The 14,572-nt window shown below is 50.9% G+C and overlaps 3 protein-coding genes across 6 annotated transcripts; 1 reads left to right on the top strand and 2 right to left on the bottom strand.

The window, feature by feature from the left end:
* Positions 1–236: 236 nt before the first annotated feature.
* ABHD1 (abhydrolase domain containing 1) lies at positions 237–6,805 on the top strand. 3 transcript variants are annotated; one of them, XM_039887579.1, is made up of 9 exons: positions 245–444; positions 3,134–3,294; positions 3,639–3,821; positions 4,008–4,053; positions 4,201–4,313; positions 4,443–4,616; positions 4,790–4,838; positions 4,941–5,106; positions 5,229–6,805. In XM_039887579.1, exons 1-9 carry the CDS (start codon positions 331–333, stop codon positions 5,438–5,440), a joined length of 1,218 nt encoding a protein of 405 aa, XP_039743513.1. In that variant the 5' UTR covers positions 245–330; the 3' UTR covers positions 5,441–6,805. The 3 variants fall into 3 exon arrangements, with proteins under 3 accessions (XP_039743515.1, XP_039743513.1, XP_039743514.1); XM_039887581.1 differs by lacking the exon at positions 3,639–3,821 and having other exon boundaries at positions 237–444; XM_039887580.1 differs by lacking the exon at positions 4,443–4,616 and having other exon boundaries at positions 246–444.
* Positions 5,455–9,330, bottom strand: PREB (prolactin regulatory element binding). 2 transcript variants are annotated; one of them, XM_039887577.1, is made up of 9 exons: positions 8,962–9,330; positions 8,186–8,378; positions 7,786–8,006; positions 7,515–7,595; positions 7,291–7,415; positions 6,920–7,093; positions 6,699–6,771; positions 6,350–6,509; positions 5,455–6,163 (listed from the first exon to the last, which is right to left on the bottom strand). In XM_039887577.1, the coding sequence occupies exons 1-9, from the start codon at positions 9,094–9,096 to the stop codon at positions 6,069–6,071; spliced, it is 1,257 nt and encodes a 418-aa protein (XP_039743511.1). In that variant the 5' UTR covers positions 9,097–9,330; the 3' UTR covers positions 5,455–6,068. The 2 variants fall into 2 exon arrangements, with proteins under 2 accessions (XP_039743511.1, XP_039743512.1); XM_039887578.1 differs by lacking the exon at positions 6,350–6,509 and having other exon boundaries at positions 6,110–6,163.
* A 1,625-nt stretch (positions 9,331–10,955) lies between these two features.
* PRR30 (proline rich 30) lies at positions 10,956–12,193 on the bottom strand. Its single transcript, XM_039887582.1, has one exon. The coding sequence runs from the start codon at positions 12,191–12,193 to the stop codon at positions 10,991–10,993; it is 1,203 nt and encodes a 400-aa protein (XP_039743516.1). The 3' UTR covers positions 10,956–10,990.
* Between the last annotated feature and the right edge of the window lie 2,379 nt (positions 12,194–14,572).

Raw genomic sequence — 14,572 nt, 5'->3', positions numbered from 1 at the left:
CCTTGCCAGGGGCTGCGCTGCTTGTGACCGCAAAGCGGAGAAAGGAGGCGCGAGACCCGGGCGGCGGGCTGCGGAGCCATTTGCGGGTCACTCAGGTCAGCGCCGCGCTGGGCGGCGGGCACGCCCGCGCTGTCCTAGCACCACCCCTCGCCTCGCCAGCCGCGGGACGCAAGGCGGTGGGCGGGGCTCCGAACCGCCGGGCACCGGAGGCGGGCCCTGCACAGGCCGCCCAATGGCGTGTAACGGGTGGGGCCCGGCGTTCACCTGCCGGCGGACTAGACAAAGTCAAGGCGCTGGAGCCAGTCAAGAACTTGGGAGTCGGAATACAGTATGCTGAGCTTCTCCCTAAGCCCCCTGAACGGCACCTGGACAGAGCTATTCTTTCGGCTTTGGGGTCTTGGCGTTGCCCTCTACTTGGGTTACTACTGGGCATGTGTGCCCCAGGTGGGTGCGGGTCCAGAGCTCTAGCCGTCGGGTTGGGGATACTCGGGTCTAGAGGGCAGCTTCCAGCTGGGGGCTTGAGCCCTTTGTGGGAACTGGCATGGTTGGGCCTCTCGTCCCAAGTGAAATTTGACGCCCCAACCCCACCACCATCCCCGCCGGCGCTCCAGCCAGGCTCCGCTTTGCTGTTATCTAATGGAGAGTTGGTTCTTCGCCCGCCTAGATTCTCTCTGCATCTCGCGTGCTCCCTGTAATAGCTGGGACTTTCCGGCTCCCTATGATGTGGACATTTGGGGAAAGGCGGGGTGGAAGGCATCCTGAGGTGTCAGGGAGATACGCACGCTATGCTTTCCTTTTCTTTTTAGACAGTCTAGCTGTTTTTCATTAGCTGTATTGAATGAAGGAACCAGAGGCCTGTTGCGTTGTGGCTAACAGCACTCCATCAGCATAGTAGGGCCTTGCTTCTCAAGGGCTGGCAGAGGTTCCCCTTCTGGCTCAGGATTAATGGGTAACCCTAACTGCTCTTGCTCATTCAGCCCTGTATTAAGTTTGAGGCCCTCCATGTACAGTGCAGTGAGAAAGTCTGAAGGGGTTGACCTTGATGAACTTGGAGATTTCGTTCTCACTGAAAATACATAACTTACATATGCAGAAAAATCTAAATCTTTTCATCTTCATTAAACTCTGTTCTAGGTAGCTGAGTCTAACAAGAAACCTATTGATTCAAGCCCTTTAAAAACATCAATAGGAAATTTTAATGTCACCTGGACTTTTCTGTATTTCCAGAGCTTTCTATACTCACATGTAGTTTTGATAAGTCTACCTTAATAAAACAATTTTAAAAATCTGAACCTCACAATATCCTGTAAATCTTACATGTCTGATATAGAAGGTCACTCATTTCAGACCAGAGCTGTTCTTAACTAAACATTTTCCTTTGCTTGCATACAAAAGTCAGAGGCCTCTGCCACTTCATACTTCATACTCCAAACCCTTCCTTGACTGTCACATACTGGTTAAAATGCAGGAACAGTGCCATTCTGGAGGCCTTGAAGACATGGAGTTTGGATTATCCAGCATGGTTAACAGACTGGTATTGATTTGTCCACAGTGCCCAATGGCACATTACAATTTAATTCTCAGTGATGAGTCAAGAAATACTTCACTAGAGTTAAAATGAAACTAACCCACATAAATCAAACCTATGACCTAATTTATTAGCGCCTTGTTCTACACTACTGAGCTGTTTGACCAAGGATCTAATAAATTGATAACAACTCAAAATCTTGGCAATTAGGATGTAATATAGTACAGTGACTAAGAGCATAAGCTCTAGTGTCAGACAGACCTGGGTCTGAATCTCAGCCTCACTGCTAAGCTTTGGCAAGCTTCATGACCTTTGTCAAGTTACTCGACATTCAAAACTGTTTCTGCAGAGGGCTCACATTACCTATTTCAAAGAGCAGCTTTGTGAAGATCACAGGATATATCTATCACAGGATGTAAAATGCACTGAATAGATTTTACCACTAGTATTAGTGGTAATATAATTATATTTACATTATATATTATATATATTCCACTTTGCCTCTTGCTTGCTGTAACTTTGGGAAACTATCTGTGAATCATAGTTTCTTCATTTATATAATATCTTCATAAGGTTGGGCTTAGCCTGGTGCCTGCATATAGCATACAATGAATCACAGGTATTATTATTCCAGGGCGTAAAAACCAGAGTGTAACATCTCATAAGTTATGCTACCAACCTGGCCTCTAGTTCATTATTTACCCAGCCCCTTTTGAGTACTGAGACTGCAGAAGAGATAGGAATATGGTCCTCGGGTTGCTTAGGGCCTATGACAGAAATGCAGTTTGAGTCTAAGGCCTTTTGGCTTTGTATGGCATATTCCTTCATAAGCCTTCTTTGTGGCTAGGCCCTCTCATTTGCTAACGTCTGTCCAGAAGCAGTAAGCAGAGTTGTTGTAAATCAGAGCTGTCCCTTTGTCCTTATCTGTCCCTGTTATCCCATCCCTGTTAACTTCTCCCTGGCTGGCATGAAGGAAAATTTATTCATATTAGGACTAATCCTTCTTTAGAGTATGGTTGAACAGCTGAGGCCCCATGAATAAGAAAATGAGGTGCTGTGGTAGGAAGAAGCCTTTCAGCAGTGAACATACGCAGTAGGGAATATGCAACAATAGGGTGCTAAAATCAGGAGCCGCCTGCGCTGCCCAAGCTAATCTTGGGAAGATGACAGCGTGGATAATCCAACTGCAAGGCAAAGGCTGCAGGTTGAATGGTGCTGCATTTCTTCAGCCCCTGTCCGGGACCCCAGCCCTTCCTGCAAGGAATCAGCTGGGCAATTTATCTTGTATTATCTGCTCTCTCCAAAATGGGTTCAGGGCATGGATAGGCTAGGTGGAAGAGTCAGCACCCAGTCAGCTGCAGCAGCTCCTGGCCCTGGTTCTGAGTTGGTTCAGGGTCAGTTCTGGAGAGGTGACACTCCAGGACTGGGGTTCTTTGAGCCTCTAGCTGGACTATATTAACAGAGGTGAATGCTAGATTTCTCACCCCCAGCTAAAGCAGTACCCTCCAGGCTGGCCTCTAGAGAAGGGTCACTCTGGTGTCTGATGCCTCACTAGCTTGGTGTAAAAATTAGGGGAGTGATACAGATTGTGTTGTGTGATTACAGAGGCCTCAACTGGTGACTGGGTCCCGGTTTCTGGCCTTCTTGGAGCAACATTGCCCAATCACTGTGGAGACTTTCTACCCTACGATATGGTGCTTTGAGGGGAGGTTACAAACCATCTTCCGCGTCTTACTGCAGCCCCGGCCTCTAGTCCCTTACTGGAGGTAAGAAGGGACACAAGGAGTTGAACACAAAGCTGCAAGTATAGGGGAATCCTGTCTACCTCTTTTAAAATGAAGGTAACCTTTTCCCCATCTGCCTCAGTGTGTTGAGGGGAACAATGAGAGTGGCTATATGGAGGGCTATTTAATTGCACAACCATAAGGTAATATTTAATCTTTTACGTCCCCGTTATTTCGTTATAGTCTTGTTTTATGTAATGCATACCCTCAAATGATGCTGATGGGAAGTTGTGGGAGTTGTTTGTGGTGGGACAGGGGATATACCTTTTTAAGTACATAGGAGTTCCTAATGGTATTTTTGTGTGCCCTTTTCTCCAAAATCACAGTGAAGTCCTCCAAACTCCAGATGGAGGACAGCTCTTGCTAGATTGGGCTGGCCAGAATGACAGCAGTCAATATCCTGACCCTGCCACACAGCCTATTGTATTACTGCTTCCTGGCATCACAGGCAGTAGCCAGGAGACATATATCTTGCACCTAGTCAACCAAGTTTTGAGGGATGGTTATAGGTAAGGATAAGCACAGCCCAGAGGAGTTGGGTGGTATATGAAAACTGGTTAACAGGGAGGTCAATTCAGACTGGCAGCTATGGGGAGATGGTGCTATGTGAAAGGCACCTTTTGACTGCTCTTTCAGGATACCAAAGAGGGGCTTCTAGGGAGGGTCTGGCTAAGATGTGCGTGTGTGTATCACAGGGCCGTCGTATTCAATAACCGGGGTTGCCGTGGAGAAGAACTGCTGGTGAGTACCCTCCTTCCTCAAAGGAGCCCCTGACCCAACTCCCTTAAGATCCTTGGCTCTGTGGTTCTACTTACCTATACTTCTCCCATTTCCTTTCCATTCTTCTGCCTTCTGGCTGGGGCCTCCCAATGATCTGGTTTGCTTCAGACCCACAGGACCTTTTGTGCCAGCAATACTGAAGATCTAGAGACAGTTGTGAACCACATCAAGCACCGCTACTCCCAAGCTCCACTGCTGGCTGTGGGCATCTCTCTCGGAGGGTAAAGCCTATCTGGGCTTAACCCAAACACCGTCTCCCTTTGTTTCTTTCCTCCTCCATATCCTCTCGTTTCCTGTCCCAACTCATTAATGCAAACCCTTTTTTCATGGCTACTGGTCCAATCCTGCAGGATATTAGTGCTGAACCACCTGGCACGAATGGGGCTGGCTGCAGGGTTGGTGGCAGCACTGACTCTGTCTGCATGCTGGGATTCCTTTGAGACTACCTGCTCCCTGGAGACCCCACTCAACTCACTGCTCTTTAATCAGCGCCTCACTGCTGGGCTCTGCCAAATTGTGGACCGGTAGGGTCTTGGCAAGTGGGAGGGGGCAGCAGACAGGGTAGAATGGCAGACATGCCAGGTTCTCCCAGTGCTTGGGTCAGTCCTGTATCTGAGCTTTTTCACTCATGAAATAAACAGAGGCTGGGTGCTCTGGTCAAGTCAGCAGAGCCAAACCTCTAGGTGCTCTTTTGCAGAAACAGAAAAGTGATGGAAAAGGTTGTAAACGTAGATTCTGTGCTACAGGTATAGTCTTTCAACCATCTTCCCTCTGCTCAAAACTGTTCTTCCATTATCTTCCTATTCCCTATCCTCATCCTAGCCTATCCCACCCTCCACCACCTGCAGGCCCGCACAATCCGCCAGTTTGACGAGCGCTACACAGCTACGGCCTTTGGATATCAAGACTGTGTTTCCTACTACCAGGCAGCAAGCCCAAGAACCAAGGTAGATGCCATCCAGATCCCTGTGCTCTGCCTCAATGCAGCTGATGACCCCTTCTCCCCAGTCCATGGTGAGCACCCTGAATATGGATGCTTTACACTAGAAAGACAATGGGCCATGAGGTGCAAGTGGAGAGCCTGGGCTCTCAGTAAAGGCTGGGGCTCCTGACCTTCTCTCCAACCCTCCCCCCAGCTCTTCCCTTACAGGCTGCTCAGCAATCTCCCCATGTTGCACTGCTCGTCACAGCCCAGGGTGGCCACATTGGCTTCCTGGAAGGGCTGTTCCCCTGGCAGCACTGCTACATGAGCCGCCTCTTCCATCAGTATGCCAAAGCCATCTTTCAGCACCCAGCAGAGCTGCTCAGCCTCAGGGCTCCCTCACCTTCAGAAGGAGGCAAGAGCTGATGAGAGTACCATTGGGGGTCTCAGTTCAGTCTTCCCTTGTTTATTAAATATAAACCTTTCCTGCCAAATGGGCTGAGGTTCACTTTCCCTTTTCTCAAGGCTAGGTTAGGCCAGCCAGGAATTTACTTCATATTTACCCTGGCTGGCTTAGAGCTATGTAGCTGAACCCACAAATTACCTTTTGCCTCTTCTTTCTCTAACAGCAAGTCACAGGCCAGCAAATGCCAGGGGCTCATGTGAAGAGCAACTGGCCACAGATTGTGAAGGGAGAAGGAGAAATGGATTATTTCTGCAGGAAGGATAGCAATGCCTCCAGATTCTGGGGCATCTTCACATATTTCTGGAGAAAGGACAGACTCAACTCTGGAGCCTCTGGTGGGCAGAGGAAAGGAGGCAGGAGGTGTAGCTTGGGCTGCAGACACCACTGTCTTGGGTGGATCCATAGATGATGAATGCAGGGTTCCCAGGGTTCAGAGTTGCACAGAGCCGCAGGCAGTACCCATCAAGTCTCATCTGAGGACACCTCAGTTGTGGTGGACCCAGGTGGAGTGAGCAACAGGGTCCAGGCCTCCACTCTGGTCCAGAAGGTGGCAGTGTCCAGGCCCCTGTTTCCCTGGGAGCAGTGAGGCTAAAGAAAACCTGGAAAGGCACTCTGGAGCAGCAGGATGGTCATAACAATAAGCCCAACACATAGCAGCAGCAGCAGCCACACAGGAACACTCCCTGCAAGGGAGGGTAAGGGAAGAAGTTAGGGGGCTGCTAATGGGCTTTACAGTCTAAAGAACAGAACCCTCAACTGATTCTATTCAAGGACGGGGCAGATGGCTACAAACAAACAGCCCATTCACTAGGGGGCAAATTTTTGCTGAGGCTGAAGATTGGGTGGTACCCCCTATCCCGATGACTCACGCCGTGAGGGTAGCAGGTGCATCTGGCAACGACTATCCACAGCCACAGAGAACAGGGCAGTTTCGTGGGACCCAAGGAGCTCTGGACCACGACCCTTCTCAGGTAGAAAGGCCACATCTGTCACCACAATGCCATGGGCCTCCCTCACATAGTAGAGGCGCTGAAAACAGGAGAATTAGTGAGGGAAAGGCCAGTTGGGAACATTCCTTCTGGAAAACATCCCCCCTACCCCTACAAGGCTTTCCCTCTACAGGTTGGCCAGACTCCTTCCTGCACACTCAGGGTAGAAGCAGGCCTAGAGTCCCCACCCCAAAGAGTCCTCAGGGCTGTGCCCACCTCTACCCATTACCTGGAGAGAGAAAGCTATGTAGATGGCAACAGAGCCAGTGACCGTGCCCAAGCCTAGGAAGGTACCCGATTCACTGCAACAGACAATAAAATGCTCATTGTCCTAGAGGCCTGCGCATCAACACTCATTCACTAACAATGGTCCTCAGGGACTCAGGCGGGACTCCTTCCCAAGCTCCCCCAGCCACCCTCACATCCAGCCAAGCCAGCAATGTCTCACACCTGACACTAAGGCAGGAGATGACTTCATGGCCACAGGATTTGGTCCGAAGGGGCAAGAAGGTGGAGCCATCCCAGGCTGTGAGGTAGCAGGGTTGGGGCTGACGCAGACGCTTGTGAGGAATCTGCACTGTGAAGAGTCGCAGACTGGCAGGCTGGTCCGGAACCTGCCCAAACCTGGGGGTCGGGCGAGAAGCTGTTAAGCTCCTGGGGCCTGCCCAGACTTCCTCAAGAGTTTGTACCCTCCTGCACCCTAGTCAGGCCAGAGGTAACACCCGCCAAGGCTATGATCCTCTCCAGCTTCCCCCAAGACTTTTTACACTTCCCCATATCTAGGCTGAGCCTCTTTTAGCCACCCTCCAGGGCCTTCGCACCTGCAGGCCTGGTAGCGGTAAGTCGTGTTAGAAAAGGTGGGCCCGTTCTCTTGCCAGTGCAGATGTGTCACCAGTTGATCCTTCTGCCACACGGAGGCCTTAAGGTCCCAGCCCACAGTTACCAACTAGTCAGGAATCGAGATTCCAAGGATGGACAGTTAGGAGATCCACTTATAGAACATGCAGCATAACTACCTACTTTCTCCACCCTCTCACCTCCTCACCTTGCCATCAGGGCCCAAAGCCAGGTCCTCAATCTCCCCTTCATGGGCTTTGAACTCCAGCACTTTCTCTAGGCTGGGTACCTGCAGCCAAACCACCACTATGGTTAGCCCAGGTACTCAGCAAGATCCCAGACTCTCCCACCCCTCTTCTCTTCTTATGGCCACTCAGCACAAGTTTCACTCCCAGGTTTCCAGAACCTACGTTCAGTTTCTCACAATTCTGGCCTTGCTGCTACTGACATTCCTCTTCCCTAATCCACCAAAACCACACCTTCCAGACACGAATGTAGCCATCCGTCCCTCCAGTGGCAAGCAGGGTATTATCATGGTTGAAGCATACGACTTTCTGCAGTGGATCAGGGCCAAAGTCCGTCTGCACCGCCTGCAAATTCTCTACTCTGAGTTCTACTCCCTCCTGATGGGTTTCAGCTCCAGATTTCTTCTCTGCTGGGGCTGACCCCTTCCTTTGGCGAGGCCCCTGCTCCTTGGAACCTGCAACACAAACAGCCCACCAGATTCCAGGCTTCTATAGTAATGTGTCAGCCCCCTCTCTCCACCAGCTTCCTGCTGCTACCATAACCCCACTTCCAGCCCCACTTCTCTAGAAACCAAGATGAGAGTAATCTTACTCATGTAAGCCTTTCCCCAAAGCTAGAGAGGGGGCTTCTCACCTGCCTTCTCTGCCTTGTTTTTGCCCTTCTGCTGGTGGGTCTGGAAGCGCAGGAGCTGACAGTGGGCATCCTGCCCTGCAGCAAGGATGTTACCAGCTAGGGCCAAATTCATGGTGGCCCGTGTCTCTGTGTCATGGGAGTGTAGCAAGGAGGCGCTCAGGCGCCCATTAATCTGCTCTAGCTGCAAAAAGTGCTGTGGGAGAGGGAACCAGAATGAGCGAGGTTCAGGGGTGCCTGGAGTTTACGTCAAGGCAAACTTGCATCCTGTAGTCTGATGCCCTACCCCTTTGCTTACCACACTTTCTAGTCACAAGGCTTTCTCCAACCCATTTTTCTTTTTTCTTTTTGAACAAATCTGTAAGGCGGGCAGGGTTGGGATTTATTACCACCAGTTTACAGAATAGGGTGCCGCTTTGAAGAGTTAAGAAACCTAGCCTACGGGCCAAATGCAGCACTCTAGCCGCAATTAGAGGGCAGACCTCTCCGTAGCCTCCGCGCAGGGGGCCAGGACAAGACCCCCGAGTTGCCCCTGAGGTCGAGTTGAAGTGTTCTTGCTTACGCAGCGCTGTGTGCAGTTTTTACTTTACCTTAGGAATGTCTCGATTGCCCAGTGAGCAAGTTCTCAGCTGAATCTCGCTCGGGCACTCCCAGCATGAAGGGGATTTCCACTGGGGAGGAGCAGGGTCCGAAGCTGGGGTACGGCCCGCCCCCACGACCCTCCCGGAATCGCCCTCAGCCTGTGGGGTGACTCGGCCCCAGGGGCCCTGCGCTCTTACCACACCATTCTTTATGCCTGTCTTGGCGGCGCCTCCTCCGCCCGCAGCGATGAGCAGCCCCGTGCTGGGGTCGACTTGAAGCGCGTACAGCGGGAACGGGGCCCGGTACAGCTCTGGCGCCCGGCGCCGGCCCATGCCGCTCCCCGCCGGCTTCACTGTCCGCACCGCGGCACCTGGGACATGCCACGCCTGGCCGTCGATTCTTGCCCCAGCCGCTGCTGAATTTGGTTCGGTCACCGCCGGCAGCACTCCTGACCCCTCTCACAAGGGGCGAGTTGCCAAAACTCTAATCACACACGGTAACCGGTTCTCTGTCCCAGGCACCTAACCCGGGTCTCCCTGACGCTCAGTGCGCACGCGCACCCCGCCTGCACTCCTCGCGCAGGCGCAGAACCGCCAATACGCGTCAGCACTAGCCGGCCTGTTGTGGCGGAATACTAGGGGTCAGGATTCGGTTCTCCTGCGCCCCTTGTGACATCAGACTCCGCCATCTTTTTGCAGGGATTTGACAGGTGCGCTTCTGCGCTGGGGGAAAGCTCTTGGTGATTCTGGAGGAGGGGGAGGAAGGGAGCTGATAAAAGTTCAGGGAGGTTATTAAACCTTTAATAAAGAAATGCTTGGATTAGGGCTCTCTACCCTTCAGGAATGATAGGCAGACTCGTATAAGCGCAGCCTTTGTTTTACCCGAGAGAAAGTGGTTTGTCTGAGGTCATAATATAGGAAAGTGGCGTGAGAATTACACACATTGACTAAATATTAAACCAGGTTTGTATTCAGAGCCTGCTGTATGCTGTTACACGCGGGAAACTGGCTGATCAGCACACGCCAGACCACAGGGAACCCACAGGAAGATTCTTGCTCTAACGGCTAGTTCCCCATGCCTTTAACGCTGCATACCCATACCCTAAAAGGAAAACAAATAACTGAATTCTTCAAACATTAGGGATCTCATTCTCTGGCTTTGAGAGGCGACCACGTCTGTCTGTGGAACCCTACTTTTTTCTCTAATATAAACTTTCCTTTTATCTCTGACTGGCTCACGCTTAAATTCTTTCCTGTGTGGAGTCAAGGACCCTCTCTTGGCCAGTGTAGGGCTCAAGTCCCCACTTGGAGATTCTCTCTGTTTTGCATCAGTCACACATGGGAAATGTTACCTCTTAATGGAGGCAGTGTGGACTTTAAAACAAATCTGGCTTCAAATTTCGAACCTATCGCTTCCTAGTATGAAAAAATCACTATTTACCTTAACACCTATCCATGATCCGCAGCCATTCTCATAGCTGTTGAGGATTTGTGGGCAGGGGCTGCTTCCCACTGACACCCTCAGAAGCAGGCAACCCAGCCCCCAGCAGGACAGATCTTGTCTCTGCCTGACACCGCACCCTCCCAAGGGAGCCCTTGGGTTTCTGATCTCCAATGTGAGGGTCCCTGTGTTCTCTGAGTAAATGCTAGGAGTGCTCTTTCTTACAAGGAGACACCTACTGCTCCCCTGGTCTCGTCAGCATGCATCCTTATTAACCTAAATTTCCCTCAGAGGAAAAGGCCCAGTGGCTTCATCATTGGGGATGCCATTATCTGTCTCATTAAATTGATTTAAATGTGTAAAAGACCCGCCAGAGCCCTCTGCACATCTCAGGTGCTCAAGCCTTCTGAGTCCCATGCCCACCTCAGATACATGTCATCCGTTCTCCCTGGCACTGTTTCCTTTGACTCTCCTTAACCCCTTGCTTGGTCCTGGCCCCCTTGTAGGTACCCACTGTGTTGGCTCAGCAGGACACACACACAAATTTTTCAGGGTCAGGCTTTATTGGATACATTAAGGCTTAATGGGGCCTCGGGTGCTTTGGTCCTCTTCAGCCAGGAGAGAGCAGACTCCACAACGGGCTCCCAGGGTTCAAGGCTGGAGAACACACCTGACCTCCAGCTAGCCAGCCCTTCAGGGTGTCTCGGGGGCTTCCCGAGATCTGGGCCCTGGTAGGGACGGTGGGGTTTGGAGGAGGTGCTCCAGGGAGCCTTCGTGGCTCTGGAGCTAGGGTGGCGACTTTCGGAGAATAGGCTCTGGAGAGGCAGGCTTCTTTGGAGCAGAGGAAGGATTGGGCTTCAGGGAGACAGTGGCCTGTTTTGGTGCCTGAAGTGGAGGCCCTGAACATCGCGTGGAGTTTGGTGGCTGAGGGCCTGCAGACCTGAGGCTCCTGGTCTGGGAGGGTGTGCCTGGGGCTGAATTTGCTGGGGCCTGAGCCGCTGCTGGGGCCTGAGGTGCCCGGGTTTGATACCCACGGGCCTGAGGGGCCTTGCCCTGAGGGCCTACTTCCTCCGGCTTTTTTTCTGGCAACAGGTGCAAAGCCCTGGCCTGGCCACGAGGCAGGCGGAGGCCAAAGCCGATGCCTATGCGGAGTGGTCCAGATTCCTGGCCCTGTGCATAGGGCAGTAGTTGGGGGAAGGCAAGCAGCCGGGGTCCAGTCTTGTACCTGGGGATGGGGCAAGAGGGGCTGCGGGGCCGGAGACACACCAGACATATAGGATACTCCACGACTGGAGCCTCGCCGGTTGTGCCTAGCCACAGGCGCTGCAAAAGCAGTAGCCGCAGGTCGTGTGCGATGCGGCGGTGCCCCAGATGGACCACCAGGGCCTGGGCCAGGGCTCCTGGGTCCCTGAACTCTGCAGGGTCCCTCTCGCTTGCCACGCATCCCCCCACCACCCCAGGGGACCTGGTGTCCTGGTACTGATGCCAGTGCCATGTCTGCCTGTTAGAGCGGACCCCAGGAGAAGGTAGGCTGGGGCTTGGGGAAGTGATTGTGGAGCTAGGTATGTCTTCGGGGCGGAAGGGAGACTGGCAGTGTGAGTAGGGGAGGGAGGAGTTCTGTGGCTGAGAGGGAGAGGAGGAGTGAGTAGGAGGAGGTGAAGGGTATAGCTGATGGGAGGGAGAGGAAGAATGTGGGAGAGAGAGAGAGAGGTAGTTCTGATGAAAGAAAGTTGGGGAACTTGGGAGAAAGGAAGAGCAGGGATGTAGGACAAAGTCAGAATTTGAGTCAGAAGAATAGAAATGGGAGCCAGGAGAGTGGGACTGTGAGGGAAGAGAGCAAGGCTGGTGGGAGGGAGTAAGTGATTTCTGGGGAGGCAGAGGCTGGAGGTTGGGGGGATGGGAGTCCACAAGTTGTGAGGGGCCCTGAGGGGGGTGTCCAGGGGGCACTGAGTTCTGTAGCAGCACCTGGTTCTTGTTTTGAGGCAACATTGCCTTGAATCCGGAAAGGACTAGGGTGTCAAGACCAGAGACTTAGAGACCTGGCAGAGTCAAGACCAGTGTCTCTGAGGCCAGATGTAGCTGAGAAACCAAGGCTGCCTGTGCACAGTGTGTGGCTCCAGCCTGGTATTGGTGTTCCAGTAGCACCGGGTTCTCTGGGTGTTCAGGCAGGAACTTGGGTCTAAACTTGGCCACTCCCTTCTCTGCAGTCAGCCATTGGTGAGGGTTGTATAGGGATGGAGAATCAGAGCTGCCTTTTGGGAGCTCAGGGGCAGCAGCAGTTATTCGAATTAGCCAGAAAGGAAGACACAGCCTATAGGACCTGTAGAGAAAGAAACAGAGCCCAAGATATTGGGAGAATCAGTCCATTTCTGGCTCTGCCTCATGTGCCAGTTCCAGACTGGTCCACCAAGACCCATGTCACCTTTGGAGTCAGAAGAACTGGCAAAATGCTCCAGGGGAGGTTAGTTGAGAAGGAGAAGAATAGGAAGAGAAGGTAGGATGGAGTTAGATGAAGGGGCTTGGGAGATGGGGACTGAGATGAGACTAGGAATTGAGGTGAACTCTTACCAATGAGGATTCCACTGGGCTGTGTTTCGCGAGGCACTTCAACAATGAGGGGACCTGAGACAAAGAGTAGGAGTCACTACAAAGTGGATGACCACCGCCCCGCCCTCCCCCACAGCACCCTTTGCCCTGGACTCACTCTGGCCCAGATTTCTGTCTGAGCCTTGCCCTCAATCCTCCTTCAGCCAGGTGGAGGTTTTCCGTTACAGGCTTTTGTTGTCCTAAACCTGAACGAGGTATTCTGCAGGCATTCTGGTTTCCTGTAACTCCGGTTCCCCTGCCCCCTTGTCGCTCCTAATGCTGCTGTCCTCTGGCTCAGCCTGGCCCAGGCCTAGGTGGCTTATCACGCCCAGCAGCAGCAGTAGAAATGGGGCTGACTGGTGAAAGCCTCAGGGAGACTGCAACTCTCTCTAAGGGGCGGCGTTGCCGCCCCCCTTGGGAGCTAGGAGCCCCATTTCCTGAGGGCAGTTCTCCATGACATCTAATGGCTATGTCACAAAGGTCAAGTGCTGACATCATAGACTCTCCACCTTAAGGCTCCGGGATCTTCTTTCAGAGATCATCCAAAGGCTGGCCCTTGACAAAACTGAAGCTGGCAAAATTCTTTGGGGCACTCAAGTCTCCTCTTCAGGCCCTACTTTCCGCTTCTGCTCTCTGCCCATGTATCACTTCCTCCATCCAGCGTTCTCCTGAACTATACGGCCTATTTGGGCTGGGCCCTCCAACTTCTTGGGTTGTTTTTGTTTTGTTTTGTTTTGTTTTGTTTTGCTTTCTGAGCAGTGGCTCATGCTCCACATCTCTCCACTCCTTGAAATACACTCATATGTTTTAATAACTACTTCCTTAACAGCTTTATTGAGATATAATTCAAATATCATATAATCCACCTATTTAAAGTGTGCAATTCACTGTTTTCTAGTATACTCACAGGGTTGTGCAACCATCACTACAATCTAATCTTAGGACTCTTTTGTACTCCCCAGAATGAAATCTCATACCCATTAGCAGTCATTCCTCATTCCTCCCTCCCTCCAGTCCCTGGAAACTATAAATTTACTTACTTTTCTGTGGATTTGCATAGTCTAGAAATTTTACATAAGTGGTGTCATACAATATGTCGCCTTTTGTGTCTGGCTTCTATCACTTAGCATAATGTTTTCTAAGTTCATTCGAATTGTAACATGTATCATTGCTTTATTCCTTGTTATTGCCAAATAATATTCCTTTATATGCATATACCGTATTTTGTTTTCTCATTCATCAATTGTTGGATATCTAGTTGTTTTTACTCTTTTGGTGATTATGAACAATGGGGCTATGAACATTCTTGCACCACATTTGTATGGACATATATTTTCATTTACCTTGATTAGACAACTGGGAGTAGAATTGTTTAGTCACATAGTGAGTCTATATTTAACATTTTGAGGAACTGCCAAAATTTCCAAATTAGCTGTACGATTTTTCAATCCCCCCAGCAGTATATGAAGGCTCCGATTTTTCCTATCCTCACCAACACATGTTATTATCTGTCTTTTTGATTTTAGCAATTCCAGTGGATGTGAGGCAGTATAATGTGGTTTTAGTTTACATTTTTCTAATGACTAATGATATTGAGCATCTTTTCATGTGCTTATGGGCTATTTATCTTTGGCAAAATACCTGTTCAAATCTTTGGCCCCTTTTTTAATTAGATGTTTGTGTTCATAATGCTAAATCATAAGAGTTCTTATATATTTTGGATACTTATATAGTCCCTTATCAGATATCTGATTTACAAATATTTTCTCCCATCCTCTGGGT

This window comes from Pteropus medius, unplaced genomic scaffold (genome assembly GCF_902729225.1).
Source record: "Pteropus medius unplaced genomic scaffold, Ma_sr-lr_union100, whole genome shotgun sequence".
Taxonomy (NCBI): domain Eukaryota; kingdom Metazoa; phylum Chordata; class Mammalia; order Chiroptera; family Pteropodidae; genus Pteropus; species Pteropus medius.
This window is presented reverse-complemented; position numbering and strand designations above follow the sequence as displayed.

What these genes read in the sequence shown, in the direction of transcription:
- ABHD1 (XM_039887579.1), top strand. Translation starts at nt 331, where the DNA reads ATGCTGAGCTTCTCCCTAAGCCCCCTGAACGGCACCTGGACAGAGCTA. An exon ending in ACGTAGATTCTGTGCTACAG is followed by an intron (nt 4,839 to 4,940) that starts GTATAGTCTTTC and finishes CACCACCTGCAG; the next exon opens with GCCCGCACAATCCGCCAGTT. An exon ending in CCCCTTCTCCCCAGTCCATG is followed by an intron (nt 5,107 to 5,228) that starts GTGAGCACCCTG and finishes CCCTCCCCCCAG; the next exon opens with CTCTTCCCTTACAGGCTGCT.
- PREB (XM_039887577.1), bottom strand. Translation starts at nt 9,096, where the DNA reads ATGGGCCGGCGCCGGGCGCCAGAGCTGTACCGGGCCCCGTTCCCGCTG. An exon ending in CAGGCATAAAGAATGGTGTG is followed by an intron (nt 8,379 to 8,961) that starts GTAAGAGCGCAG and finishes CCTCTCCCACAG; the next exon opens with CACTTTTTGCAGCTAGAGCA. An exon ending in ATCTCCTGCCTTAGTGTCAG is followed by an intron (nt 6,772 to 6,919) that starts GTGTGAGACATT and finishes TGTCTGTTGCAG; the next exon opens with TGAATCGGGTACCTTCCTAG.
- PRR30 (XM_039887582.1), bottom strand. Translation starts at nt 12,193, where the DNA reads ATGTTGCCTCAAAACAAGAACCAGGTGCTGCTACAGAACTCAGTGCCC.